This window comes from Phyllostomus hastatus, unplaced genomic scaffold (genome assembly GCF_019186645.2).
Source record: "Phyllostomus hastatus isolate PE091 unplaced genomic scaffold, TTU_PhHast_1.1 phas_contig_198, whole genome shotgun sequence".
Lineage (NCBI taxonomy): Eukaryota > Metazoa > Chordata > Mammalia > Chiroptera > Phyllostomidae > Phyllostomus > Phyllostomus hastatus.
The window spans coordinates 590,994-618,781 of NW_025333715.1; the positions used below are offsets into that span (position 1 = coordinate 590,994).

At 64.2% G+C, this 27,788-nt stretch overlaps 1 protein-coding gene across 3 annotated transcripts; it reads left to right on the forward strand.

Annotated features, from left to right (window-relative positions):
- Nucleotides 1–1,691: 1,691 nt before the first annotated feature.
- On the forward strand, nt 1,692–22,662 carry IL17REL (interleukin 17 receptor E like). Of its 3 annotated transcripts, none has more exons than XM_045835172.1 (17): nt 1,692–1,939; nt 4,873–4,900; nt 15,031–15,180; nt 15,331–15,440; nt 15,617–15,806; nt 16,059–16,103; nt 16,348–16,487; nt 16,732–16,803; nt 16,883–16,937; nt 17,449–17,612; nt 17,681–17,725; nt 17,976–18,033; nt 18,182–18,345; nt 18,572–18,646; nt 18,836–18,893; nt 19,046–19,104; nt 19,682–22,662. In XM_045835172.1, the coding sequence occupies exons 1-17, from the start codon at nt 1,838–1,840 to the stop codon at nt 19,796–19,798; spliced, it is 1,632 nt and encodes a 543-aa protein (XP_045691128.1). In that variant the 5' UTR covers nt 1,692–1,837; the 3' UTR covers nt 19,799–22,662. The 3 variants fall into 3 exon arrangements, with proteins under 3 accessions (XP_045691128.1, XP_045691129.1, XP_045691130.1); XM_045835173.1 differs by having other exon boundaries at nt 15,692–15,806; XM_045835174.1 differs by lacking the exon at nt 15,031–15,180.
- The last annotated feature ends 5,126 nt before the right edge of the window (nt 22,663–27,788 follow it).

Below are 27,788 nucleotides of genomic sequence, written 5' to 3' on the forward strand. Positions count from 1 at the left end.
GAAACCCCACCCTGGGGACCTGGCCCACAACCCAGGCATGTGCCCTGACTGAGAATCGAACTGGTGACCCTTCGGTTCTCAGGCCGGCACTCGGTCCACTGAGCCACACCAGCCATCCAGGTCTGCTCACTCTTTTATCCAACAAAAGTCCTGCTCTGCTGGCCCAGGCTCTTGCTGCCCCTGCGTCTCCTTCCAACCTGGTGCTGAGCAAGGGACCGACCCTCAGATGCCACTGCAGCGGGGTGTCTGCGGCCTCAGCCATCGGCGGGCCGTGCAGACTAGGGAGGCCTGGGATGAGGGAGCCCCTGCGGACTCCTTGGGCTCCGGCTGGGGTGTTCAATCCTCAAACCTACACAGGACGGGGGTCTCCGAGGAGTGGGTGGGGACAGTTCTCTGTGGACACTGGGAAGGCCTGGGGCCCCCAGGGATCAGACACAAGTCAGGGTCCCGGGAGGGGAGGGGCCCATGCCCGCCATGCTTTGCCCCCTGAAAGTCACACGGTTGGCCCCCTGCCCCCTGCCGATCACCCCCGGTTCTGCAATGCCACATTCCAGGAGCAGGCGGGTCGCCTGGCAGGGTGGCCGTGGAGCGGGCCCGCCAGGGTCCCTCTCAGGCCCCAGGGGCCTCCTCGCTCCCAGGAGGTGGTGCCCAGGGAGTCACCTGGTGTGGCAGTGACCGCACTGCCCGCATGGAGCCCGCCATCACCCCCACCCCTGCACTGTGGCCACGGGTGAACACCACACGGGCCCACAGGCCAGGCAGCGGCGGGGGGTCGAGGGCACCAGTCTGGGGGGAGGGAGGCAGGGTGCGGACCGTGGCCCTGGGTGTCCGCAGGCCCCGTCTCCTGTGGGGGACACTCCATGACGGGGGGAGGCTCCACGTGCACTGAGGGCCGCTCCGGGGACCCGCCTGCTGGGTGCCTGGCCCGGGGATGGTGCCACTCTGGGTCTGCTCCCGCCCCCCGTGGACGGCCCCACCGGGGCTCCAGGCCGGTCCCCAGCTCCCCGGGGGCTCCCCAGCCCCACCCCCCTTCACGTGTCCCCCCGCTCTCGGGACACTGCCTGCCTGGGGAGGGAGGAGACCGAGGGCTCCAGAGCGCGCCCGGGGTCTCTGCGTCCCAGAGCCGCTGCGAGCCTCCGTCTGGACACTTCTCTGGGGCCCAGCAGGGTTCCCGAGCAGAGGCCAGGCCTGGGCGTCCCAGGCCGTGGGGCGCAGTTCTCTGGGGCAAGGGACAGCAGCCAGAGGGCTTGGCAGAGAGGGGATGGATGGGGGCACCCGGGGTTCGGGGTGCAGTCTCAGGTTCTACTCCAGGGGAGCACCACCCCACGGGACGGGGCGCCAGAGGGGGCACGCTGGGGAGCAGGCGCCCAGCACGGCTCACGCCCAGAGCTGCCCACCAGGGTCGGGGCCACCCCCAGCCCCTGCCACCGGGAGGGGTGCCTGAGAGAGGGAGCGGTGTGGGGCCGGCTCCCTGGCCCCTCAGCCCCACAGGCAGCCTTGCTCCCGCCTCCAGCCCTGTGGAGACCCCAGTCACCTGGGGCCCCGGTGACTCAGGGTTCAGGAGTGTCTGGCAGCCGAGAAAGCCCACGGGCGTCTGGCCAGAGTCCGCAGGCCATCAGCGCGAGCTGGGACAGGCGGGGAGTTGTGGGGCTGTGGCTCGGCCGGCCCACTTGGGCTCCATTCCACCGGGAGCCACCGAGCAGGAGTGAGTGTCGGCTCCTGCCTGCTGCTGCTGCTGGGGCTGCGGCTGCGGCCGGGGAGGCGACGGCAGCTGCCCAGGAGCGCCCTGCAGGCTCCCCCGACCCTGGTGCACGGGGTCCCCGCCGCCGCCGGGGCCATGCTGGCCGGGGGGGCTGTGGCTCTCCTGTCCCTGACCTGGAGCGCCTACCAGAGCCTGGCCGTGCCCCGGGTCTCGGAATGCGGCCTCTCCTGCTCCCAGGTGAGCCCCCGCCCCTCCCTAGCTCTCACCTAGATGGGGCCCCGGCGCCTCCCCAGGTGGGCGCGGGCCGGCACCCGTGAGCACACACACAACGGTGACAGGTGGGGGTGCAGGAGCCCCGGTGGGGGGGGGCGGGGGGGGATCCCTGCGAGGTGCCCGGCCTGACCCCGCGGCTCTGCTCTGGGGGACGGTTGCTGCCGCACCTGGGACCCACCTCCCCGAGCAGGCACCGGGCTGGGCCCGGAGCCACGCTGCCCCGCCCAGCAGGGCCCTGGCTCCAGCGGGGTCGGGCCCGCATGGACACCGAGGAGGAAAGGCTCCTGGTAACGGGTTCATCGTGGTGCGGGAAGGGCCGCCGGGCCGGGGCACGGCTCAGGAGGGGTGGCGTGCGGGGCTCTTCAGGGCAGAGCGGGGTGCCTCGGCCTCACCCAAGGGAGGGTCTCGGCGGCACCTGGCGTGAGGAGCGTGCCCGCATCCCAGCGAGTGCCCGCAGCGCCGGGGCTGGCTGTGGCGCGGCGGCCGCGGCCGGGAGGGGTCACGGGGCGGGGGCCCTGGCTGAGCACCTGCTGTGTGTGCCCGCCGCTCAGGTGTGGACCTCGGGGAGCAGACGCTGCCCTGCCCTCAGGGACGGGTGTTCTTGTTGGGAAAACGCACAGCAAACCTAGACCCGGGGGTGGCGATGGCTGAGGAGGCAGGGAGCCAGGGCAGGCGGGCTGGGGGAGGGCTCCCACGGGCCTCCCAGCGGCGGCCGGGCCCCCGGGAAACGGGGTCTCCCTTCAGGAGGAAGGCAGGTCCGAGGAGCCTGGGAGTGTGTCCAGCAGAGGGCCCGGGACAGGGGCTCGGGGGGGACGGGGGCTCACGGCAGCTGAAGCTCAGGGGCACAGGGCAAGGGCCAGGCAGGGCGGCAGAGGCTGGGGGCCGGGCACAGAGCTGCGGTGCAGGGACCCTGGGGCCGGGGCGGTTCCCTCCGAGAAGCAGCGCAGCAGGGGCCCCTTGGGGGGCGGTGGCGGGGAGACAGCAGGAGGGCCCAGGTGCCCGAGGGCGGGGGAAACGCCAGGTGGCCTTGAGCCTCAGGGCTGATGGGGGGCCATCTGGAGGCGGGGCGGGGCAAGTGCTCAGGAAGGGGGGAACCTGGGTTTGGAAACGTGGGGTCCGAGAACCCACCCGCCAAGGACTCGGGCCTCGGGGTGGAGCTCAGGGCGAGGCCATCCCGCGCAGGGAAGGGGCTGCCGGTCGGTCGGGCTGGGGTCGGAGCCGCCCCGCCCAGGGCTAGGGGGAGGACGAGGAACCCTGGAAGGAAGGGGGGTTGGAGGGGGCGGGGGGCCATCAGGGGGAAGCGAGGGGCTCCCCGCCCACAGGTGGCGGTGGCCTGGCCACTGGGCCGAGCCGGTGGGATGAGGGGGAGCAGGTTGCCGGACGCCGGGCAGGCGGCTTGCCACTGAGGGAGGGGGCAGAAGCTGGAGGGGGGATGGCGGAGGCCTCGGTCCAGCCCAGTCACAGCCCGCCCCTCCCCGTCAGTGAACACGGGTCCTCCTGGAGCCCAGGCAGTCAGGGCCAGGGCAGGGACAGACGGCAGGGCCAGGGCCGTGGGCTGCCAGGGGCCGCCAGGGACCTGCCGCCCCCCAGCTCCACTGGTGCCACCCTGCAGCCAAGACCAGGGTGCCGGGTCCCTCCCCGCTCCAGCTGGATGGACCCCGGGCCCCACCTCGGAGACTGTGCCTCAGGAGTCCCCGCAACAGACTCGGCCCCCTCCCCTGCACGGGCCGGGAAGCCCCGGAAAGCCCGACGGAAACCCCCAGCGACTTCTGCATTTCCGCCCTACCCTCGCCTCACAGGGCCCGGGGCGCGGGGCCCGCCCTCTCCCCTGTCCCCAGGCGCCAGGGCTTCTGGGCAGCACAGCCCCCAGGTGCCCTCTGGCCTCGGTTCTGCCCCTGCTGGTCCCTCCTCCTGTGCCCCTCAGACCACGTCCACCTGCCCCCCCCCCGCCCCCCGCTCAGTCACATTCTGGAGGAGGCGGCAGGTGGGTGGGCAGCCGGGGGAAGGGGGCTCCCGCCCCGGGACCGGCTCTGCCCGTGGCCCGTGGGCGTGGCCGCAGGACCGAGGTGGCAGGTCCAGCCTGTGGTCCTCCGACCTCAGCAGGAGACGCGGGAGGGGCCCGCGGCCTGTCCCCGGGGAGATGTCTTGTGGGTCAGAGAACAGGACCATAGCCGTGGGGCGGGAGTCAGAAGCCAGGGAGACTCTGAGATGCGGAGGAGAGAACAGATGTCCGGGGTGGGGGGGGGGGAGCGCCACGTCGGCCCGGAGTGTGGCCACCAGCGAGGCACCTCGTCCGTCGGGGGCGATCAGGGACGTGGGGCCAGCGCCCCGGAGACCCAGCACTCCTCCCAAGGGGGAGCCGTTTAGAGAGGGGGCGGGCGAGGGGGAAGACGGGACCCGCGGGGCGCCTGCCCCCCAGGCCCAAGGGGCCGGAGCAGACCTCACGCTCGTCCCTCCTGGGCCACCAGCGGCGAGCCCGGGGACTCCCCCTTGAGCTGCCCCCCCCCCCCGTCCACTGCCTCAGATTCCTGGGGTCCCCCGAGTGTCAGCTCCCCAAGGAAGGGACAGAGGCCCCCACTGCTGTGGCTTCTTGCTGCCACTGCTGTCACCGCACCTTCCGACGCCCAGGGCAGCACCTGCCCTGGTGCTGGGGAGCGTGGCCTGGGACGGTGGGGCTGGGAGGTCACAGGTCCCATCACACCGTTCACTGAGCGGCCCCGGCTGTGGGCAGGCCCCTGGGCTGGGCTTTCTCAGGGCCAGTGTCCCCAGATATAGAGGAGAAGGGACCGAGGGCTGTGACACCCCACGCCCCCAGCGGAGCTCGGGCCGAGGGACACAGCCAGGCCGGCTCCGGAGGCAGGACTGACCCTCTGGCCCTCTCTCTGTTCTGTCTCCAGGGCTTCATCTGCAAGAGCCGTAGGAGCCGTGAGTACATTTTGGGTGGAGGGGACAAGCTGTCCTCCCCTGGCCCCGCGTCCTCCCGGGGAGGGGCAGGTCCGCCCACAGCCGGGGCCTCCGCCCTGTCCCCAGCCTGCATCCCCAGGGCGCGCTGGGCGGGCGGTCACGCCATCCACGCCGCTTTACGCCCCGCCAGCGTCTGCTGGCGTCGCCCTGCGGAACTGACACTTCCTCTTCTCAGTCCTCCCGACCTCCTCCTCCGTGGGGAGGCGACGGCCCGCCGGAGACAGCGTTACGGTCTTGGCGAACTCAGCACAGATTTGCTCAAAGGGTCGTGCGTGACATGGACCATACGAGGGGAAAGTTAAAGTAAACCCCACTCCAAAGCCCCTGCGTGGAAGCATAATACGATTCACGTTAGGGAAACAGTGTTTAGACATTTTTTGTGGGCAAATATCACAGGAAAAGCAGATTAAGAATATTTCATAAACATAAAACTACCTGATGCCATTTAAAATAAGCATTTTCTTTAATTTTCCTGGAGTTTAGTAGGGAACAATGCACTAAAGAAATGGGCAGTGCGATCTTCGGGGTTCTCTGTGCACAGGGCCACGTCATCTGCCGATGACGACGGTTTTACTTCCTCCTTTCCGTCCCCGTGACTTCTGTTTCTTCTCGTCTGAGCGCCGCGACCACGACTCCCAGGGCTGGGTCGAGTGAGAGTGATTCCACCGGAAAACCACTAGAACGGGTGAATGGGTTCCGTAATGTGGCGGGGTGCAAAACAAATACTCAGAGATCGGTCGCATGTTTATATGCCAGTAATGAACCATCCGAAAGGGAAACTAAGAAAACAGTCCCATTCACAACTGCATCGAGAAGGTGAACTATCTAGGACTAAGTTTAACCGAAGATGTAAGAGGCTTGTTCTCACAAAACTGTAAGACACTGAAGAAAGAAACTGAAGAAGACCCAAATGAGTGGAAGCACATACCATGTTCACGGATAGGAGGAATTAACATCATTAAAATGTCCATACCGCCCTAAGCAATCTATAGATTCAACGCAATTCCAATTAGATTCCAATGTCGTATTTCACAGAACTAGAACACATAGTTCAAAAATGTACATGGAAGCCCAGAAGGCCACGGCAGTCCCGGGAAGAACAAGGTTGGAGGAGTCACACTCCCTCATATCAAACCATACTACCAGGCCGCAGTAACAGACACAGAGATCAGTGGAACAGAAGGGAGAGCCCAGAAAAAAATCCACGCCTTTATAGACAATTAATATTTGACAAAGGAGGCAAAAACAGTCTATGCAATGAACGCTGACGGGGCCCCCAGCGCGTCCCCGCTCGGTCGGCGTGTCCCCTTCTGTTGGGTCGTCTGCCCTTGGCCCCTCGTTTTACCGAGTCTGGTCCTCTTCCCGTGCCCTGGCCTTGGGGCTGCCCGGCAACATCTTTCGGTCCAGTTTTCCTCTCTCCTGTTCCTTGTCCATCCTTCCGATTCAGCGTTCTTTTCTCCCTCCCCCTCCTTCCCTTCGTTCTCATGTTAGTGGTTCCGCCTGTGTCTGTGGCACACTGCCTGCCCCGGTCACACTCGGAAGCACACACAGACCCCGAGCACTCACGCGCCTCAGCCCATCAGACTCGCCGGACGTGGGACCAAGCGGCGGGCCCAGCCAGGCCACACGGCCTCCGTCGGGCGGGGCCGCGTCCTGCCTCTCTGCTCCTGGCCACCTTGTCCAGGACAGGCCGGCGGCAGTGTGGCCTGGCGTCCCCGAGTCCTCAGATGCCAACAGCGCACGGGACTGTGAGGCAAGGGGCTCACTCCCAGAGTCCCGGCGTGGGGCATGTGCTGCTGGGAGCCGAGTGCGGGGGGGGGCCCGGACCGACGAGCTGGGGGAGACCCCACCCTGTGGCCGGAGGGAGCGCCCCCTTCCCAGGCCAGGAGCCCCTCCTGAGACTCCAGCAGAGGAGCCTGGAGCGGCGGCAAGGCTGAGCGGCAGGACAGCAGAGGCGGCAGAAACGGAGGGTCAGACAGACACAGACCTGGGAAGGAGCTGGAAACCCAGAACGGAGTCCACCCTGTTTGCAAACACTGAACAGAAGGGGGCGCTCTGTGAAGGCAGCAGAGCAGCGGGAACTCAGCCTCCGCCAGGGCTCAGGGAAACGGTGTTCACTTTCACACATGCGCGCACACACACACACACACACGTGCAGCTGGCCACACAGCTCATCCGGTTTTCTCCGGGCACTGGCTGCAGGAGCGCTTAGTTGTCTTTAGCTTCATCCAAAACAATTTTGTTAGATTGCATTGTGACAGCTGCCCTATCAGCGTGCATTTAAAAAAAATCAACATCGGTGGATTTTTGTGTAGCCACTTTAATATTGAAGATGCAAGAAAACATGCAATATTCCGTTCTGGCATGTTACACTTCATTGTTTTAAGAAAGGCAAAAAAGCAACTGAAACTCACAAGAGGATTTTTGTGGAGAAGGTGCCGTGACTGATTAAATGTGTCAAAAGTGGTCTGTGACGTTTCGTGCTGGAGACTCCTCGCTGTGGAAGTCGACAGCGATCAGATCGAGACAGTACTTGAGAACAATCAACGCTCTACCACACGGGAGAGAGCTGACACACTCAAAATGTCCAGATCAGTGAAACTATTGGTGAAAAATGAAAACACGCCTTTTATTTTACAGAGAAAAAAACCCATACTTTTTGGCCAACCCAATACACGCCACGGAACAGAGGCAGGGACCAGTCCCCCATGAGCCGCGGCAGCGACGTGGGGGGCCACAGAGCAGGGTGACAAGGAGCAGACGCACCGCCAGGCGCTGAAAAAAAAAAACGTGCAAGGCGTGCAAAAAAACCAGCAAGGCGTGCAAAAAACAAACAAACAAAAAGCCCCCAAACTGTAACATGTTACCTCCCATTGGGTTGGCCTCCTCAAGGAAACGATGCCAGACGCTGAAGAATACGTGAACAAAGATCAGAAACACTCGAAAACGAGGTGACGACATGCAGAATCAGAAACGAAGAGAAAACGCCATTTTAGAAAACGGAGACGCCGTCAGAACAGAGGGGCAGACAGACCCACTATCGAATGCCTTCAGAAAAAAAGGGAGGTGACACAGTGGGCGTTACTGAAAAATCCAAAAGAAAAAGAAAAACGATTAAAAGGACACGTGGAAAAGGGCAAGGTTTGCAGACCCGGGAGGACGGGAGAGCACAGGTGACGTCCGAGGAGGAGACCGAAGGCGCAGGACCAACACCAGGGGGCGCTGTCCGCGGCGCGAAAAAGTTTCCTCTTTGACCCGGTGGTTGAGAGGGCGAACCGGGCGTCCTGGAAAATCCATCCTGAACACCCAGCACCAAAACGTGGTCTAGTGAAATCGCTGGGTTTTACAGGGGAAAGGGTCTTCGGGGCATCTAGGCAGAAAAGCACACGGTTGAAAGTGGGAAGAAAATTATACTGTATCGGACTTCTCAACAGCAGCATTTCACGCTTGGAAAAAAGGCACAGGGCCGGGGATGCGGACGGTGACTCGCTGGGAGAGGAGACGGGGCGGAGGTTCCTCCAGCCTCGCGATTGGCTGTAGCTCCTGCCTGTCTCCGTGGTGCTGGAGGGCTCCGGGGGGCTGCGTGGGGCCTGATCATCTCTGCTGGGGTCCCCTCTGGTCGTCTGTCCACTCAACGCCCTTGAGGACCCTTTCTCGGCGTCCCCGAGGCTGGGGGGCAGGAGCCCCCCGCCCCCAGACAAGGTGCACCTTTGCTCCTGAGTGGTTCCCAGGAGTCGCGTGCGGGGGTCAGGCCCGTTTCTCATTCCGCCCCAGACGGACGTCTCTCGGGTCTTCGTGGGGGTGCAGCCAGGCCGGCCGGCCACGGGCGCTGCACCCAGAGGGCCCCGCTCTCCAGGAGGCCCTCCGCCCAGCGCTGCCTCCCACGCGGCCCCGGGGGAGGGGCCCCACGCGCCCCCAGGGCGGCCCTGGGCCTCGCTGGGCGGGAGACACGCGCTTCCTGGGTCCGCCCCTCTGGCCTCTCTCCGCTGTTGGCCCGAGGTCCCCGAGTGTCTTTTCAGCTCCCCCAGGGGTATTCAAGTCTTCTCGGGGGCGTGCGTGTGTCTCCAGCGCTGTCCGCTGTTTTCGGCCGCAGAGTTGCTCCAGGAGGCCTGGCCTGCCCTCCGGTGGGACATGAAGCCCCAGCCCGGGTTTTCCAAACGCTCAGCGGGCGGTCCTCCTCCCCCCTCCTCCCTCCCTCCTCCCTCCCTCCTCCTCCCCCTCCCCCTCCCTCCCTCCCTCCCTCCCTCCCTCCCTCCCTCCCTCCCTCCTCCCCGTCCGTCCCCAGCTGCCTCCTCCTAGCCCCAGCTGCCTCCCCCCAGCCGGGCTCCTCCCGGCCCACCTCTCCTGCGAGCCCCGTCTCTCCGTGGAACACGCGGGGGTCAGACGTCCCTTTCTCGACCTCTGACTGGGACCGGGCGCGTGGGCTCCCCCTCGGTCTCCACCACGGATTCTGGGCTCGCAGTGATTCCACGGCGGAGCGCCTCTCGCCTCCGCGCGTGCTCGCCCCACTTTGTGGGCTTACTCGGGGGCGGAGCCTGTTCCGTCCGGTAACGGCGACTTCGCAGCCGTTGTACTCAGCTCCGCAGATGCCCTCGCTTCCAGCCTCACCTCGGCCTTTCTCTTCCATGGTCCTACTTTTATAAAAAAAATACATTTTGGTTTGGAACCTCGGCCTTTCTCTTCCACTGTCCTGCTTTTAAAAAAAATACATGTTGGCTTGGATTGTTTTCTTGGTTGGCTGGAACAGGTCTTCGGTTTGTTTTTCCCCAGAAAAGGTCAGAAGACACACACTTCTCCTTTCCGGCAGTCGAGGGAGTTCCCGCCACCGCGGCAGACAACCCGCACGGGGAGGGGACTTGGCAGGACACTCCCCACGCGGGCCACTGCCCACCTGGCTTTACTACAGAGCCTGTGGCTGCCTCCTCCAGGTGGCCTCCCTCCGATTCTGGCCACTGTCCTCGGCGTCCTTCTAGAAGACTCCGAAGAGTCCACCAGATGCCAGACAGTAGTTATGTTAGGTGCCAGCCAGCGGCGGGCCACGCCCGAGCCCTCTGTGGCCACGCCTGGTGCAGGTGACTGTTGGATGGAGAGCTCCCGCTAGCTGGAGCAGGGCGTGTCGCCGACACCGTGCGCACTGCCGGCCCGTGGGGGCAACGACAGACTCCCTCGTTGGTGTTCTTGTCCATAAGTCGCCAAAGGTCTGGTGGGAGAGGCGGAGGGAGCCTGGGTCCCCCGAGCCCCTCCCCGTCTCTCCCTCGGCCACTGAGGAGCCCAGGGCCCACCCATGGCGAGACCCTCAGGGATCAAAGACAGTTGCGCCCTGGGTGTCAGAGGCTTTTGTTGTTTTATTGTCCTCTTTTCCCCCGTTTCTGATGGCGGTAAACTGAGCTGGGAGAAACCCCCGCCACGGGGCAGCCACGGGGCAGCCACGGCGGGGGGGATTTGGACGCTTGCCGCCTCCTTCCCCACGCACGTCAGGGAGCGGGAAGTGGCCGCTGTGCCTTGTTGACACAGGGCCGGCACGGGCCGTCCACCACCCGCCTGCGCAGGCTGACGTGTGTGCACACCTGCGGAGCTCCGCCCGGGGCCGGAGCGCGGGTTTTTCCATGGCCCCAGGGCTCCCCACGGTGCCCCCCTCCCCTCCCCTCCCCTCCCTCCCCCCTCCCTCCCCTCCCTCCCCCCCTCCCCCTTCCTCCCCTCCTCCCCCTTCCTCCCCCCTCCTCCCCACCAACCACCAACCTCTAGTCTGCAATATAATTGACTTTTAACGACACAGTATTGGTTTAAGGTGTGTGTTTACCTTTCTTTCTCTGACGCCTTACGGCGACAGCTGAGGTCACTAATGTGAATCTTTCTTGTAAAACTTTTTTATTTATTGATTTTAGAGAGAGAAACATCAGTTTGTTGTTCCATTTATTGATGCATTCATTGGTTGATTCTCGTGTGTGCCCCGACCAGGGATCGGCCCGCCCCCTGGGTATTTTGGAACGGGGCTCCAGCCAGCTGAGCTGCCCGGCCAGGCCAGTCTTTTTCTTCCAGTGCAGGGGTTAGGGGTTCAGTGCTGCACCCCCCCCCGCCCCAGGACCGCTGTGGCAGCATCCAGTCTTTCATGTGCTGTCTTTTCCTTTTCACTCAGTTCCAGGGAGTCCGTGATTTTTGGTTTTGTGTTTTTCTTTGGCCTATGGGTGTTTAGAAGTGTGTTGATTAGTTTGTAAATATTTGGGGATTTCCCAGAAATATTTTACTAATGTCTAATTTGATTACAGCTTTGTCAGGGAAGATGGTTTGCATGATCTGAATTCTTTTAAATTTATTGAGGCTGTTGAATGGGCCAGAATGTGGTTCATCTTGAAAAGTGTTCCATGTGCCTTGAAAAGCAGAATCCACCCCACTGGTGGTGTGGCCCAGTGGGATGAGCACCAGCCTGTGAACCAAAGTGTCACAGGTTCGATTCTCTGTCAGCGCACAAACCTGGGTTGTGGGCCAGGTCCCCAGTAGGGGGCGTGCGAGAGGCAACCAAACGTTGCTGTTTCTCTCTCTCCTCTCTCCCTTCCCCTCTCTCTAAAATAAAATAAATAAAATCTTGTTAAAAATAGCTTTAAAAAAATAAAAAGAAGAACAGAGTCTGTGGCCATCAGGATGCGCGTTCCGTAAGGCCAGCCAGGTCAGGTGGCTGAGTGCCTTGCACAGGCGGCTAGAGTTTTCCCTGAGTCTCCGTCTGCGGGTCCTGTCGGCTGCAGAGAGGAGTCTCCAGACCTCCAGCTGCGGCTGCGCGCTGGTCCACGCGCCGTGGAGCCCCGCCGCTGCGGGCACGGGCGTGCAGGTGTTGACGGGAGAGACCTGGTTCTTCTTGCTGACGCATGGACAGAATCACATATCAGCAAATCTAGTAGTATGGAATCAGTGTATTAGTGGTCCGCTTCCATGGAAGAGAACAGGACTGGGTAGATCAGGGGGTGAAAGGGAAAGTTTCAGGGCAAAGCAGGGTGAGAAAAGCAAGAGCGGCTGGAGACCAGGGCGGCAAGCCCCTGGGCAGCCTGAGGCCGGGTGGCCAGAGGCCCTGTGGCCCGACAGCCAAGAGCCCCCTGAGCCCCTGAGAGAGAGAGAGAGAGAGAGAGAGAGAGAGAGTCCTTTGTTCTCAGCAGGTATATAGTAGGTGGCATAGGAGAGAAAAAGTTACATATTGATTAATCGGTAAATGTGGTGCCAGCTTTCCTGGGGGGACGTGACTACCCAAATTTAGGGATGCATGGGGGTCTGTCTGCCTGAATTCTTATCTTAGTCCAGACCCCATTTGGTCATCCTGTTGTAAAACAAATACGTAACAGGAAGCAGTTAATTAAATTTTGGGACAATTTCCAAAGTTATTTATGGGCTCTTTCTGTAAGCATCAGGGACTCCCTTATAAAACAGATAGTGACCAGAGGTAGGCAATTAACCAAACTCGATTTATGGGCTCTTTCCTGCTAATATAGTGTTTCTTGTGATATTGAAACACCTGGCGATATTATCAGACCAGACTTAGGACTGCCGAGTTCATATGTGAGACTTGTCTCCTCCCTCCTCCCTGCCTCGGTTTACTATTTATTCCTCCTAATTGGTAAAGGGCGTTTCCTGGCAACCAGGGTGCTGAATGCTGGCCAGTGACAGTACTGCAGTCTCAGAGTTCTTTCTATGCTGCCTCCTGCCTCACAGGGGTGTCCCGTCCTCCCGGGGACGGGCTCCCCGAGTGACGGGGACACGGCCGTCTCTGTCTTTGGTCACGTTCTTTGCCATGAAACCTGTGTCTCCTGGTGTTAACCCCTTCGGCTCTTTAAAAATTAGTCTTAGCATCCATGTCTTTTTTCATTCTCATCCTATTTCGTTTAACCAACCCGTGCCTTTATATTTAAAGGGCACTTCTCGTAGGCAGCGCGTGGTCGGGTCTCCGAAAATGCTTGTGCTTTAACGGTGGCGTTTGAACGTCTGCTTGTCGTGTGGTCACGGACACGGGCAGGATTAACTTTATTGTCTCCTTGTTTGCTTGTTGCCCCATCTCTCCCTCCTCCGCTGCTGTTTCTGCCTCCTTCTGGCTAACGGGCTGCTTGAACGTGTGCGCGACTCCATCCCGCCTCCTCCGCCGACTCACTGGTCAGACCCCTCGTTCTGTGGCCTCAGCGGCTCCTTCGGGGTGCGCACACACATCCTTAGCTCGCCGCGCTCTGCCTTCCCGGGGTCACGGGGGACGTCAGCGCAGCGGGCGCCGCCCGTCGCGGGCACCTGTGCTGCTGGCCCCACACCTGCCCCTGTCACACGTGCGCTGACCTCCACGGGGCAGTACTGTTACCTCGCCTGAACCGCTGACTCTCGGACAGATTTAAGCGATGAGAACGTGACTCGTACGTTTGCCCGCGGGGTGACCCTCGCTGGTGTTCTTTATTCCTTTGGCGTATTTTCCATCTGGTGTCGTTTTCCTTCCTGCCCCACGGACTTGTCGTTCGGGTCTGCCGATGAGGGAACCCTCCGCCTTCTGTACGCGAATGGGGCCTCTCCTTGCCCTTCCTTTCGAAAGAGAGGCTGCTGGGGGAGAGCTCCAGGCTGGCGGGGTTGTCTCTCTCTCCCTGAGAGGGTTTCTCCAGGCCCCTCCCTGGCACCACGTCCGACAGGAAACCGCCCCATTCTCGCCTCTGTCCCTCCCTCCGTGCGGGCAGGACGGGTCCCCTGCCCCCTGGTGCCTTCCGCATTGTCTCGTCCTCGGCGGCTGTGAGCAAACGGCTCACGCCGTGCCTGCTTGTGACGTTCCTTGCACTTCTCGTGCTGACCCCCCGGCGAGCTGCTCGGGTCTGTGGGTTCAGAGTTTTCACGTTGGAGCCATTGGAGTCATCTCTCCAGGTTCTCTTTCCAGCTCCCCCATTTTTTTCCCGGAACTCGGATTCCACAGACGGCTCACGGATGCGTCTTCTATTGTTACGGCGGTGTGCTCGTCACACTGTCATCATCGCTGTCTGTTTACTTGGGATAATTCCTATTGCTATGGCAACTCCCCCGGTCTTCGCTTTTTTGGTCAGTGTCCAATGTGCCCTTCATTCTGTCTGATGTGGTTTTCCTCTTAGACGTAGTTTCCATCTCTAGACGTTGGAGTTGCATTTTCTAAAACACGTCTCCCGTGCCTCTGATTAACACTTTGAACATGGGAGCACAGTTACAATCAGTGTTTTCATGTTCTTGTCTGCTGATTCTGACATCTCTGTTGGTTTCTGCTAATTCTGACATCTGTGTTGGTTTCTGCTAATTCTGATATCTCTGTTGGTTTCTGCTGATTCTGACATCTCTGTTGGTTTCTGCTAATTCTGACATCTGCGTCAGTTTTGATTCATTGATTTTTCTCCTCGTTTTGGGTTGTGTTTTCCATGATGCCTCGCAAGGACTGTACTTTCCTGATTGAATGTTAACCTGTTGTGTGCAGGACGTATTTTCACTCCCACGAATACTCCTGAGGCTTCTCTGGCGTGCAGCTGACTCACTCGGAGACAGCTTGATGTTCGGGGGGCTAGCTTCTAAGATTTGTCGGGCGGGGCCAGAGCAGCGCTGTCCGAGGCCAGCTGCGCCCCCCCACTGAGGTGGGGCTCCGGTCGCGGTCCCCAGGGCCCGTGGTGCAGGGCCCGTCCCCTCGGGTCCCTGAGGCTATCCCCCCCCCCCCCCCCCCCGCTCAGGGAGGGCCCGCACAGGCCCCACCCCTCCACGCTCCGCTGAGGATTCAGCAGCCGGAACGTTCTCCAGAGTTCCTCCGCGCCCTTCTCTCGTCTCTCCTGCTCTGTCCTGCCGGCTCCGGCCACTTCCGCCCGCCCAGACCGCTGGCCCCCTGTCCTCAGCTCAGTGCAGCCTGCTCCGCTGACCTGGGCCCCACTCCTGGCGCCGACGGACAGTCCGAGCGCGGCCCGGGGGTGGGCCGCCCCTCCCTGGGGCACTGGTTCCCCGACCACACTGGGAGGCGCGTGAGGACCCCCCCCCCACAGCAGGGCAGCCCCACGCTCTCCCCACCGGCTCACCCCCCACAGAGCTCCCCCCAGGTGTCAGGACCCTGTGGCATTTGCCCCCCCTTCCCTCCCCAGGGAACATACTGAACAGCTTCTGCCGGCCGCTCCCCGAGTCCGTGGCCCCGCCAGTCCTGGGGGCCCTGACACTCTCCACCGTCATGAAGTGCGCCCCCCGGGGCGGCTGCTCCCTGCTGCTGGACGTGCGCGCCTCCCTCACGCTGCACAGTGAGAGGGTGGCGCCCGGGGGCGGGCGGTGGGTTCGGGGCTCCCCTAACCCCCACGTCGGAGCCCGCTGCGTGCCCTTCCCAGAGGGGAGGGGAGGAAGGGGTCTCCCTTCCTCTGGCCTGACGAGCCGCCCGGCCCTCCCCCCCCCAGAGAGCCTGCGGGGCCTGGAGGCCTGCTCCATGAGCCTGGACACCCAGGAGACTCAGTGTCACAGCGTGCGGGTCTCCAGGGCCTCGCGCCGGCAGCAGGAGGGGCGGCAGGTGAGGCGGGTCTGACCCGGATCTGAGAGTCCAGCCCTAAGCCTTTGCGGAGCAGCAGCAGCTGTCCCCTGACCTGCTCTGTCTGCCGTCCTCTCCCGGCCACCTGGCCACAGCCTGTCCTGGGGCTCTGCCGCCCAGGGCCCAGGGAGTGGCCGTCACTCCCCCTCTGCTTCCAGATCCTGGGTTCCAGCTGGGCAGGGTGGAGCCGTGGAGTCCTCGGGTCCACCTGGCTCACACCTGTCCCTGCCCAGCTCCAGGTGCACTTCGACTGCTTTGAGGTGGGCGTGGCCCAGAGCCTCTACGTCACCCTGAGGACTGTCCCCCACTTCTGTGGGGTCCAGCTGGAGCAGCAGTACCATGTGAAAGGTGAGAGCCCAGGGGGCCGGCCCGGGCACGGCTGCCCTCTGGCTTCGAGGGGCTGGCGTGGGGTGGGAGTCACCCAGGGTAGGGGCAGGGCCCCAGCTGGGCAGCTCCGGACAAGACCATCTGGCTTAATTTGGGGTCACTGCCTCCCCGGAGAGGAGGGACTTCTGGAAACCACACGGACAGAGGCCCAGCTAGGGGGATGGCCCCTGGGGCAGGGCCGGCTGGGTCCACCATCGTGTCTGTCATTCGCAGACTGCGGGGACGAGGACGTGAGGAGCAACGTGCCAGACTGCTTTGGTGAGCTTTCTTCTCAGGTGGGGCCACAGCCTGCCTGAGCAGACCCTCAGGTTGTTGCGGGGACCACAGCCCTGCCACCGGGGTCTTCTTCCTGCCCCACTTAGGAACTCGAGATGGGTCCTCAGGTGAAAGACCCCCAAATGCCAGGGTCTAGCACAGGTCACCACCTCGGGGCTCTCAGGACAGGTGGGACCCTGTGTCTGGTACCTCTGGTCCCAGTGTAGCCCCCCTTGCCACCCTGCAGCCCGGAAGCTACCCTACCGGGTGGACCGCAGCCGCAAGGTCATTGTGGTACAAGTGCCCGAGGCCCCCGGGGGCCCCGACTACTTCATGCGACTTTGTCTTAAGTGGATCGCCTGCGAGGACGCAGGCGCACTAGTGCGGGTGAGCCCCAGCCCATCCCACGCCTCCACCACGCTACCTCGGGCTCAGGCCACGCCCTCAGGCTCGAGGCCCAGCCCTACCCAGGCCCCGCCCACACCCTCCAGGCCCACCACAAACCCCACCCTCCGAGGGCACGCCCACCACCAGAAACCACGCCCCTCTGCTCTTGGGCCCACCCACTCCAGGCCGGGTCCCGCCCCGCCCTGGACCCCAGTTCCTTAACGCTGGCTTGGATCCGCTGCAGGTGACCGCGAACAGCGTCTCCCGGATGGTCTCTCTGCCCTACAGCCAGGAGCTGCCCTGCCTGTGCCTAGAGGTGAGTGAGAGGGTGACCTCGGCTGCAGGAGGGGACCAAGGGACGAACAGGTCCGGCCTGACCCTAGCCCCTCCCACAGAGCTGGTCTGCGACCCTAGATGCAGTGCGGACCCAGACCTGCCCCTTTGAGAACGGCAAGTGCCCTGTGGTGCCAAGGGGCGGGGCGGGGCGGGGCGGAGGGAGGACAGAAGGGTGGGGGGCGGGCGAGTCGGCAGTGTCCAGCTGAGTGGTGGCCGGCCTGGTCCGCGGGAAGAGCCTCTGCCCCGGGCTGGCTCTGGATGACACGTGGTCAGAGGCGCCTGCTGGGCGAGCGCTCTCAAGGTAGCGGACACCGCGAGCGTGCGTGCGCATGCGCGTGCCTGTGTGCACGCGGCACGTGCCGCAGCCTGTCTTCCCTGGAAGATTACCACGTCTTGCCGAGAGGGGCTCCTGGGCGTGCAAGAGGGATCCTGGCCCTCTGCTCCTGGCGCCGCACACGCAAGTGCACGGACTCCGGCCAGGCCAGAGACCCACGGAGAGCCGCCGCCGCCGAGTCCCTGGCCCTGGTGCACGCGTCTCGCGGGTGCCGGGTCCTGGGGCTCACTGGCCCCCGAGGTAGCGCCCAGCTGACTCGAGCCCCCGGGGGTGGGGGGCGGGTCCCCGCAGACACAGAGGCACTGTGGGAGGCCATCCGCTACCACCCAGAGAGCCAGGCGCTGAGCTGGGAGCCGGCCTGTCCGGTGAGCGGCCACGTGAGCCTGTGCTGGCGCCCGGACCCAGGGGCCCAGTGCCAGGAGCTGAAGCACTCAGTCCGGCCTGCACACCGCAGGGTGAGTGGCCGCCAGGCGGGGGTAGGGGTGAGCCCGGCCAGCCCTGCCCTGACCTGCGCCCCCCTCAGGTGCAGTACTCGCCGGTGGACACCCAGCCTCAGCTCTGCCTCAAGGTGAGTGGGCCAGGCTGGCGGACCGTGGACGCACTATAAAAGCTCGTGGAGGGGGCTAGGAGGCAGGTGGAAGGGCCCACACCCCGCAGGCCTGGCTCAGGCTGCTGTCCGGCCTCCCAGCAGCCTCTCTGACCCCCTCCTGGTCTGACAGTGGGTGGGGCTAAGGGCTGGGGTGGGGGTGTACCCAGGGGGCCCGCAGCAGCCCCGCAGCTGCACACCCCACTGCACCCTGTCCCTCACCTCTCTGCAGTTCTCCACCGGCCGGGGCTTCTGGGTGAGCTGCCCTTTCCAACGGCCAGGCTTCCCAGGTGAGCGGCCCCGGGGCCCCGCGAGGCCGGCTGTGGCCTTTGCAGTGTGGACCCAGCAAGTAACAGGGCAGGACCACAGGGGGCTGGGTCCGGGGCGGGCAGGATGGCCGTGGGCTGGGAGCTGGGCCTCACCCCTCTACCCCCGCAGCCTGGAAGATGACCGTCCAGCCGGCACCCTCGAGGACCCACCTCCGGGTCGCCTTCTCCTCGCCCAGCCCCGCCCGTTTCCAGGTGCGCCTGTGTCACCGAAGGGAGATGTGGCCCTTCGCCTGCCACGGAATGTCCCAGGCCACCGCCCTCTCTCCAGCCTCCGTGAGCCGGGGGGCGGGCACCACCTGGGGCGGGAGGGCGGCTGACCCCTGCTGGCCCGCTCTCTGTCCCCCACCAGGCCAGGATCTGCCCCCATGGCCCCCTGCCGCCGAGTGTGCTCAGAAGGCTGGGGCCCGAGCGCCACGCACACACGTGTGCATGAGGGACAGGGGCGTGGGGTAGCCTGGTCTGCCCCCCCCTCGCCTGTGACCTGCTCCTCCGCCCACAGGCGAACCTCACTGCGGACCCCGTCTTCGTGGACATTCCCAGGGACGAGGCCTGTGGGCCCGACACCTGCATCCAGGTGCCAGACCCTTGCTCTTCCCCCAAACCCCCGCTCCCCCCTGTTGTCAGTGGCCGGGGAGCTCCCGCCTCCCCAAAGCTGCTCTGGGGCCCCGTCCACCCAGCAGCCTCCCACACCGACCCCCTGGGGACTCGGCGGGGTGGAGAGAGGGGCCGTGGGGCACGCTGACGGAGCCGCCCGTGTCCGCAGGGCCAGAGGACGGACGTGCTCTTCTCGGGCCCCCAGCGGCTGTGTGCCCTGCAGTGCGGTGAGTGCGGGAGCCGGGCCTCGGCCGGGGGCACGTGGGGGGAGCCCGGGGGCGGGGCGCGGGAGGCCAAGCCTGGCCCTGTGCGCGGGTGTCACTGCCTCCTCTTCGGAGTGTCCCCCACCCTGACCAGGGCTCTGTTTCCTCCCGTCCAGGAGCTTGGGACGTCCTTGGGCCCAGACTCCGGGGACCTCAGGCTGGGCGGAAGACAGAGGTAACCTTGCCGGTCTCAGGGGTGGCTGCTGGCGACCCCTCCTGGGGGCCCAGGAGACTCTGGGGTCTGAGTGGGGTGCAGGCGCCCCCACCTGCACGCCCTCCTGGCCGCTGAGTGGAGACCAGAGCAGGGACTGTGGAGGCAGGGGGGCCAGCATGTGGCCAGCCTGGGGGATCGGTGGGGGGGGCAATTCAGAACGTCCTTGAGCCCAGCTGAGTCACAGCAATCCCAGGGCAGCCTGAGTCTGCTCCCCTGCACCCCAAGAAGGGCCCCAGGGCCCACAGAAGGTCCCCCAGACCTTCCTCCTTCATTCCCCTGAGCCCCCAGCAGAGCTTTTTGGCCAAGTCCAGGTCTCCTTCCCCAACAAAGTCACCTCTGGCCAATGACAGGTACCCCAGGCCTGGTGTCTGGATGGGGGCTCCTGGCCCAGGGACTACCCCCCGCCCCGCCCCCCGGTGACAGGACACGGGCCTGCGGCCTCCTTTCCTTCCCCCCATCGCAGTGGGGGGCGGGCTGGGGAGTGTGCCCCAGAGTTCGTCCTTGTCTGACTGAGCCAGCCCCCCACTTCTGTCCCCAGCTGCCACCCAGGGGACAGCTGGCTGAGATCGGTGTCTCATCAAGAACAAGCAAGTGCCGGGGCTGGACTGCTGGGTGCAGTGGCGACCAGCTGGCTCCTGGGCACCCCGAACCTTGACGGAGAAGGCCAGGCTCAGAGTGCGGGGTGACCCCCGGCCGCGGGGCCCAGGCCCCTGCCAGCTCCGGGAGGACTGCAGCTCCGCGGGGCCCCTGCAGCTGGGCTGGCTGCTTGGACTCCGGCAAAGGACCTCGGCCCCTTCCTGACCCCCCTGGGTGGGCAACAGGATGGCTGGGGGACGCCCCTTCCTCAGATGACCTGGCCCCTGGCCTGCCCTGTCTCAGCTCGGTCCAGGCTCCCTCTGGGCGCCCCGTGGTCACAGCCGCCCTCCCTGCCGGACGGCTTTCCCCAGGTGCTGGCGTGCGGGGTGTGGCCCTGTCCTCTGTATAGCTGACCAGCCCGGTGGCACAGGCCTATCTCCAGCTCCTGCCCAGAGCACCCCCATGCTGGCGGGGGTGCCCCCCTATTGCCCACGCTGGGCCTTCACTCGGCCCCCACCTCACGCGCAAGCACCCAGCTCCCTCCACTGCCCCTCCAAGGACCCTGCCACACGCCTCCCGGGCACCTCCAGCCTGCCCCAGCGCCCCCAGAGGTCAGGCCGCTCAGAGGTCACTCCCCAAGCCCCGCCCAGCCAGGGCAGCAAGGGCTCCAAGGCCACCTGCCAGATGGGCCACTCACTCAAAGGCACGTCAGACTCTTCGAGGGCCACCGTGTGCCATCGGTGCCGGGCGACCAGCGAGGGACCCTGGGCCTGGCAGCGAGATTTCTGTGCCCTGAGCCCTCCGGGTCTGCCCTCACAAGGACCCCGGCTGCTCCACTCCTGAGTTGCCACCAGGAGTCTGGGCATCGCCTCTACCTGATAGAGGTGCGCAGAGGGACCGGCGTCCACACCTGGCCCTGGACGGTCAACAGTGCTGCCCTCTGCCCATGCGCTGCCAACGGCGGTCCGGGTAACACTGTCCCTCCTTCCATGGGCCACCGCAGCTCCCAAGGACTGGGGGCGGGCAGAGCCAGCGTGGCCCCCCCGCCCCTGTCCCCCTGGCTCACCTCGTCCCTTAAGGACAGAGGTGGGGTCTGCAGGGCCAGGCAGCCCCTTGGGGCAAGTGGGGGCAGGGTGACGGGGGCACCTGTCAGAACGGGCCCAGGCCGTGACTGCCGTGGAGTGAGGGTGGGGCCACGCATGTGATGGCGCCTGCCAGCCCCCACCCCGTGTGAGACCCCAGACCGCACCCAGGACACTGCATCCAGGGGTGCCACCAGCCTACGCCCGCCCGGGAGATCGGGGCCGATGGCCTCGGGCCCCACCGCGGGGGGTGATGAGGGAGGCAGAGGGCCACAGGTGAACCGGGGTGAGCCTTCGGACGCTCGTGTGCCCCACTCGTCCGGTCCACGAGCAGGCGCTCTGCACCGCCCGGCGCTGTGGCCACGCTGAGGCCCATCCTGCCCTAAAACTCGAGCTGCCCAGACCTCGGTCACCCCACCTGGAGCTGACCTGTGCGTGGCGGGGACAGGCCACACACAGGCTAAACGAGTCCATTCCACGGGGTGCCCAGTGGCCGGGTGGGGGGCTGGGGAAGCAAACAGGAAGGGGGGGCCCGGGTTAGAAAAGGGCCCCCAGCAACCTGCAAGCTGACGCTGCCGTGGTGAGGGGCATGGGCTGCCAGGCTCTGCCAGGACCTGGCAGGTGGGAGGTGGGGAGAGGCGCGCAGGTGGGGCCAAGCGCCGCCTCGCCTCGTGCGGGGCGGGCAGCCACGGGGCAGGAAGACGGAACGTCGGGAGGGCGGAGCTTGTGGGCCGGGCTGGGCTGCTGCAGGGGCGCTGGCGGTTGGCGGGGCGAGGGGCGCCTGCCTATCAGACTCTCACTCGGTCATTCACTCGTTCATTCATTCATCCACCAACGCTTTCCCAGTGCCTGCTGTATACCCGCTCCCTCCGCGAGCAAAGCAGACCCGGGTCCCTGCCTGGGGCCGGAGAGGGAGGTGTAGACGAGGAAAGGCCGTAAAGAGAGCTGTTCGCAACGGAAAGGCAGAGCAGGCAGAGGAGGGGATGGCGGCGGGGCCGAGCGCAAAACCCCGAGGAGGTGAGGCGGTGAGCGGACCTGGTGGGCGGACCGGCCGGAAACGAAGCCCGCCGCCCCCGCAGCGGGTCCCCTCCGCGGAGGTGCGGGAGAAACAACGGCCAGACGAGCACGTGGCGGCCGAACGAGCACGTGGCCAGTGCGGAGGCAGACGGCGCGCCCCGCCCCCGAGCCAGCCTGGCCCAACCCCCCCCACGTGACCTCAGGAGGAAGAGCCTGTCCCCAAGGGCACCTGGCGCAGAGCTACTCCGTGTGACAGCCCTGCACCACCCCCGCTCTCTGTGGCGACGGCGTGGAATGACTCCCGCCATTCCGTTACTGGCTGGGCCCACATGTTTGTGTGGGTTTTGTGTGTGTGACGGCCCTCGTAGCGCTTGGTTCTCTTTCACTGCGTTTGAAACACTTTGGTTACATTGCAACGTGACAGCTGTCCTGTCAGCGCGCACTTAAAAGAACTTATCAAAATTGGTTAACTTTTGTGTAGCCACTGTAATATGGAAGATGGAAGAAAATAAGCAACATTTTCAGCATGTTATGCTTTATTGTTTCAAGAAAGGTGAAAATGCAGCTGAGATGCAGTAAAATGGTTTGTGCAGTGTGTGGAGAAGGTGCCGGGGCTGGGCGAGCATGTCAGAGGTGGTTTGCGAAGTTTCGTGCTGGAGATTTCTAGCCGGACGATGCCCCACGGTCGGGGGGACCAGCTGAAGCCATGAAATCAAAGCACCGACTGAGCCCTGGCTGCCGTGGCTCCGTGGACTGAGCGCTGGCCTGCGAACCAAAGGGTTGTCGGCTTGATTTCCGCTCAGGGCACAGGCCTAGGGGTGCGGGCCAGGTCCTCGGTAGGAGGCCCGTGAGAGGCAACCACACACTGATGTTTCTCTCCCTCGCTTTCTCCCTCCCTTCCCCTCTCGCTAAAATTAAATAAATAAACCTTTTTTTAAAAAATATACTAATTGAGAACAACCAGCGTTATACCATGTGGGAGACAGCCAACATACTCAAAATGTCCACATCACAGTTATTAGTGAAAATGAAAAATGTCTTTTATCACATGAAAAAACCCGTATGGACCCAGCACTGAAACCCCCGTCCCCTTGTGTCTGCAGTGCGTCTCTCCCCCCCGGCGTGCGGAGAGACCGGGTTTCCCAGGGGCTCTGCGCACCGCAGCCTCCTGACCGCAGAGTTCGCGTCCGCTCACAGCGCCGTGGCTACCGGGAGGACGGACTCCCTTCTGCCGCTCGTCCCGTGTTTCCGCGTGTCCTACACGGGCTCTGTCCCTCGGCCCCGCATTCCTGCCTCTCTTGGTACTGAGTTGATTTTTTTTTTTAGTGTATCATTTTGCTTTCCTTTTTTCCTTTCTGATATATTTTCCCAGTATTTTCTTACTGGTTTTCTTGAGAATCACAATTAAAATCTTTTAACCTTCTAACAGCCTAGCTCTAGTTGTCCCAGCCCAGTTTCAGGGGGCACAGTCTGCTCCTACCCGTGTCTCTCCCTCCCCACCCCCACCCCCACCCCCTCACTGTCACGGACGAATCTTTGTCCGCCGTGTGCCCGTTAACAGACTCACAGCGATCCTTTCATGGATTTGCCAGTTAAACCCCCCAGAAAAAAGAGTATTTACAAAGGAAAACTACGGTAATACCAGCTTCACGTTTTCGGGAGCGAGTGGGTGGGTGGGGTCCCGGCAGGAGGGCGGGCACGGAGGCCAAGGGAAGAGAGCTGAGAGTGGGGGAAGTGACCGTCCCCTGCTCGGGCAGCGGGTTTCCGGCCAGGTGAAAAGACCGTGTCCGTGAAGAAAGGGCAGTCCTCCACAGAGGGGCTGGATGCCTATGAGCACGTGCAGGAGGAGGAGCTGGACCCTCCCCCGAGCGCCCACCCGCGGAGGGTGGGCACACAGACTGCTCTGCGGCCCCAGGACGGACCCCCCAGCACCCGCAGACGGGGATGAAACGCTGGCGGGCGCCACACCCCGGGCCGACCCTGGAAACAGGGCGTTCGGGGATGCCAGCCGGAGGGGCGGCCGCACGGGGTCCGATCCCAGCTGGGAGCCTTCTAGAGCAGGCGGACCAGGGTTGGCGGGGGGTGGGGGGGTGCATGCACGAAGTGCCCTGGAGCCTGGTGGGGGTGCAGGGAAGGTGGGGGACGCTGTTTCGCGGGTGCAGAGCTGCTGTTTGGGGTGGCAGGTTCGGACGATAGCAGTGACCACTGCCCAACCTTGCGGACGAACGCACTCAACACCACTGCACTGACATGGTCAGAACAGGCGTTTTCATCTTACGTGTATTTAACCACAATAACAGTTCTTCGAAGAGGACCTGACAGCACCCCGAGGTGCCCGCAGTCCGTGCCGCCCGCTCTCCTCCCCTGTGCTCAAAGGAACCGCCCACCATTCTCGTCCCTGTGACTGGCAGGAGCGCCGCCCCGGAGCCCCGCGTCTATACGGGAAAGCACCACCCAGACGGGGAGAGGGTCGCTGCCGCCCTTGTCCACACTTCAGGCAGGCAGGCCGCTCCCTTCTGTTTAATAAAAACGCGCCCGGGTTGCTACACTGTCGAGGAGGAGGCTTCCTGAGCTTCTCACAAGGTTGGCATCATTTCCGAGGGACAGAAGGAGCCGGCAAGTTTCTGCAGAGAAGGTTCTAAGGAAAGGGAGGGGGTCTCTTCCCACGTGCACCCCTGTGACACCGACAGGCCTGGGGCCCTCCGCCGACCGGCGGCGGAGAGGCAGGGGCGCCTGTAGCCACCGAAAAGAAGTTCTGCCCCCAGGGAAGCGAGGCGCTTGGAGGAGTCGTGGGACCCTGGGGGCGGTGGGAGCAGGGGTGCGGGTGGCGCGTAAGAGCAGGGAGAGCTGAGCAGGTGAGACCGCGGCGCCGCCGCGGGCCGGGCGGCGGCTGTGGAGGCGGCGAGGGCGGTGAGCCCGGGCTGCGTCTGATGCTGGGGCCAACCGGATGTCCTGGTGCAGGGGTGCGGGGATGGGGAGCAGAGCCCGGGATGGCGTGCGCGTTCGACCGAGCGCCCGGGGGCCTGCAGAGGGCGAAGGCAGGAGGGAGCGCGCGGGGTGGGGCGCCCTGTCTTCAGCCTGTTCGTTTGCGTTTGACACCCGAGTGGAGAGGCCGCCGAGCTGTGGCGCAGAGCCAGCGTGGGCACCGTGGGCGCGAGCCGAGGGCGGAGGAGGGTGGAGCTGAGGGAGTGGGGGAGGCGGCGGCGAGTACCCCAGGGGGAGGGAGGGTCCTGACGGGCTGCGTGCCGGGAGTCCCGGGACGCGACGCGCGGCTGGAGGTGCCACCGGGCGTTGACCCGATGAGCCCTGCGGAGCGACCCGAGTGGAAAGGGCTTGCGGAGGGAGGGGACAGGAGGGCGCGCGGACACCTGCTTTTAGCTGAGCAGGAACGAAAGAGTGGGCGGTAGCTCGGGGTTGTGCCGGCCCGAGGGGTCTGGGCGCGGGGTCTGCAGAATGTGCGCGGCGCGTGCCCCGCGCGTGGCTGCGGCTGCGGGCCGCTCTTTGCGGGGAGGGGCGGCGCTGGGGGCGGGGTCCCGGGGCAGCAGCGAGGGTGGGGCCCAGCACCCCGCGCCCCCCCCCGCCCTCCCCCAGCCCCGTCGCCTGCCCCCGCCCCCGGCCCCCAGCCCGCCCCCTCCCGCACTCAGCGCCTTGCGTCTGAACCGGTCTCCGACCAGCGCAGCCTCCAGTTAGATCTCGCTCGGACGCTCGTTTTCAATCGCGGCGTATTGCTCGGGCCGCTGGGTGTTTCCCAGACTCCGCCGTGTGTACATTCACACGGACGTTTGCTGCGCTTCGCCCACGTGGGGGGCCGCGGGCTGCGGGGCCGCGGCGCGGTCTGCGAGCTCGTGGACGTGGCACGGCGGCTGCGGGCTGTGAGAAACGGTCACGGGAGCGTGGGTCGGGGCCCGTGGGCTGTGGCAGATGACCGCCGGGAGGACCCGGGCATCTGGGGGACAGCTGCTCAGCCTTGGAAATCCGCGTCACTTGGTGCCTTGGGTGGGTGTCCACCTGGGTGCCCCCCACCCATCACCAGATGCGCCCCCCGCGCCTGCGCCCCCGGGGCGCGTTGGGCCTGGGGTGGGTGGCTCTGCTCAGAGCTGGAAAGGCTGCGCGGAGAGCGGGGCCGCCGCGTGGGGACCCCCACACTCCCAGTCCCATTTGGAGGCCTGGTTTCTGCCAGGATGCTGGGAAGGGGGGCTGGGGTCGCGGTTTCCCCTGGGGGTGGACAGCCGGGACACGGGTGGGTGGGGAGAGGGAGCAGCTGCGGGGTCAGGCCCTGCGACCCCCGACCCGTCCAAGGAGGGAGGTTGTCCCAGGGCGGCAGCTGGCGGGGCGGCAGCTGGCTGGCCGGCCTTGGAGGCCCTGGGGGCGCGGGCAAGAGGCAGCCCTGGGAGGCACCCGGGAGCTCTGGTGGGGCGAGGGTCAGGCAGGGGCTGGGGAGCAGCAGTGCCCGCGCCACCCGTGGGACCCGGGACAACCTGTCAACACCCCGCCCTCTGCTTTTATTGAGCATAAATTTCTGAGGGCGCCTCCCTGGTGTCGGGCCCCAGGTTCCCAGGACAAGTGTCCTTCTCACCCCTGACTCCCGCCCCGAGACTTGGCCCTTGTGCAGACCACCCCCTCTCACCCAGGGGGGACCCAGCGGGTCGGGGGGCACCTCCACGTGAACCCGTAGCGGGCGTGAGGCTGTGCGTGGAAGCAGGGGAGCCCGACAGTGGGCCCCGGCAATCGCCCCTGTCTCGCAGCAGGAGCATGTGGAAGGTGCCTGAAATATGTATTTTAAAGCATTTTATCTAATTTTAAAAAAGATTTTATTTATCTATTTATTTATTTTTAGAGAGAGGGGAAGGGATGGAAAGAGAGAGGGAGAGAAACATCAATGTGTGGTTGCCTCTCTCACACCCCCTACTGGGAACTTGACCAGGAACCCAGGCATGTGCCCCGACTGGGAATCGAACCAGCGACCCTTTGGTTCGCAGGCCGGCGCTCAATCCACTGAGCCGCACCAGCTGGGGCGGGACTTATATTTAGAATATATAAAAATATTTGAAACTCAAAAGTAAGAAAAACATTTAAAATTGTTATGTGTATTTTAGCACAATCAAAATAGGAATTTTAAAGTAATAATAAGATGAACAACCTAATTTTTAAAAAACAGGCAAAAATTTTTGTCAGACATTGAACCAGTGGGGGAGGGAAGCTGGGTGTCTTCCCGGGGAAAACGTCCAGTTGCGTTCGGAAAGGTGCGGGCACCTTCGGGCACCAGGAGAACTCACGCTGGCAGCACGCGCGGCCCGGTTCCCACGCCCAGGACGCCTGCGGACAAAAGGACGTGGGAAGGGGGTGGACAAGGATGCGGGACGCCGGGCACCCTCATGCCTTCCTGGTGGGACAGGGAACAGCCGCTTTCTTCAAAAGGTAAACATCAGTGTACCAGGGACCCAGCGACTCCAGTCCTAGCCTCCACCCAAGAGAGCTGGTGACGCGTGCACACAGACATGTACACGCGTGTCCCTACTCGGCAGCCTCACCGGTAAGAGCGGGCTGTGGGGAAAGGCTAATCCAGTATGTCCTCGCGGTGGACACCTGTGGGGGCCGCTGCTGGCCGGTGCTGCCACGCGGACGAGCCCCAAGTGAGTGCCCAGGGGGAGCTGCCAGACGCCCAACGCTGTGCTGCGAGCTGTGCGGTCCCGTCGGTGTGATGCGTCCGAAGCCGGCGAGCGCGCAGACGCAAGCGGCAGGCGGTGGGCGGTGGGCGGGGCCCCGGCTGGGGGGCGGGGCAGACAGCCCACGGGAACGCGGGGTCTCGGACGCCGGGAAACCTTCCGGCACGCGCTTTTCAGCGCGGGTGGTTGCGCGACTTGGAAAACTGACGAGCTCAGCGAGTTGTGGGTGGCTCGTGGAAATCGCTGAAAGTGGGTGAGTTTTATGGTCCGTAAGCTGTGCTTTAATAAGGCTGTTTAAAAATAC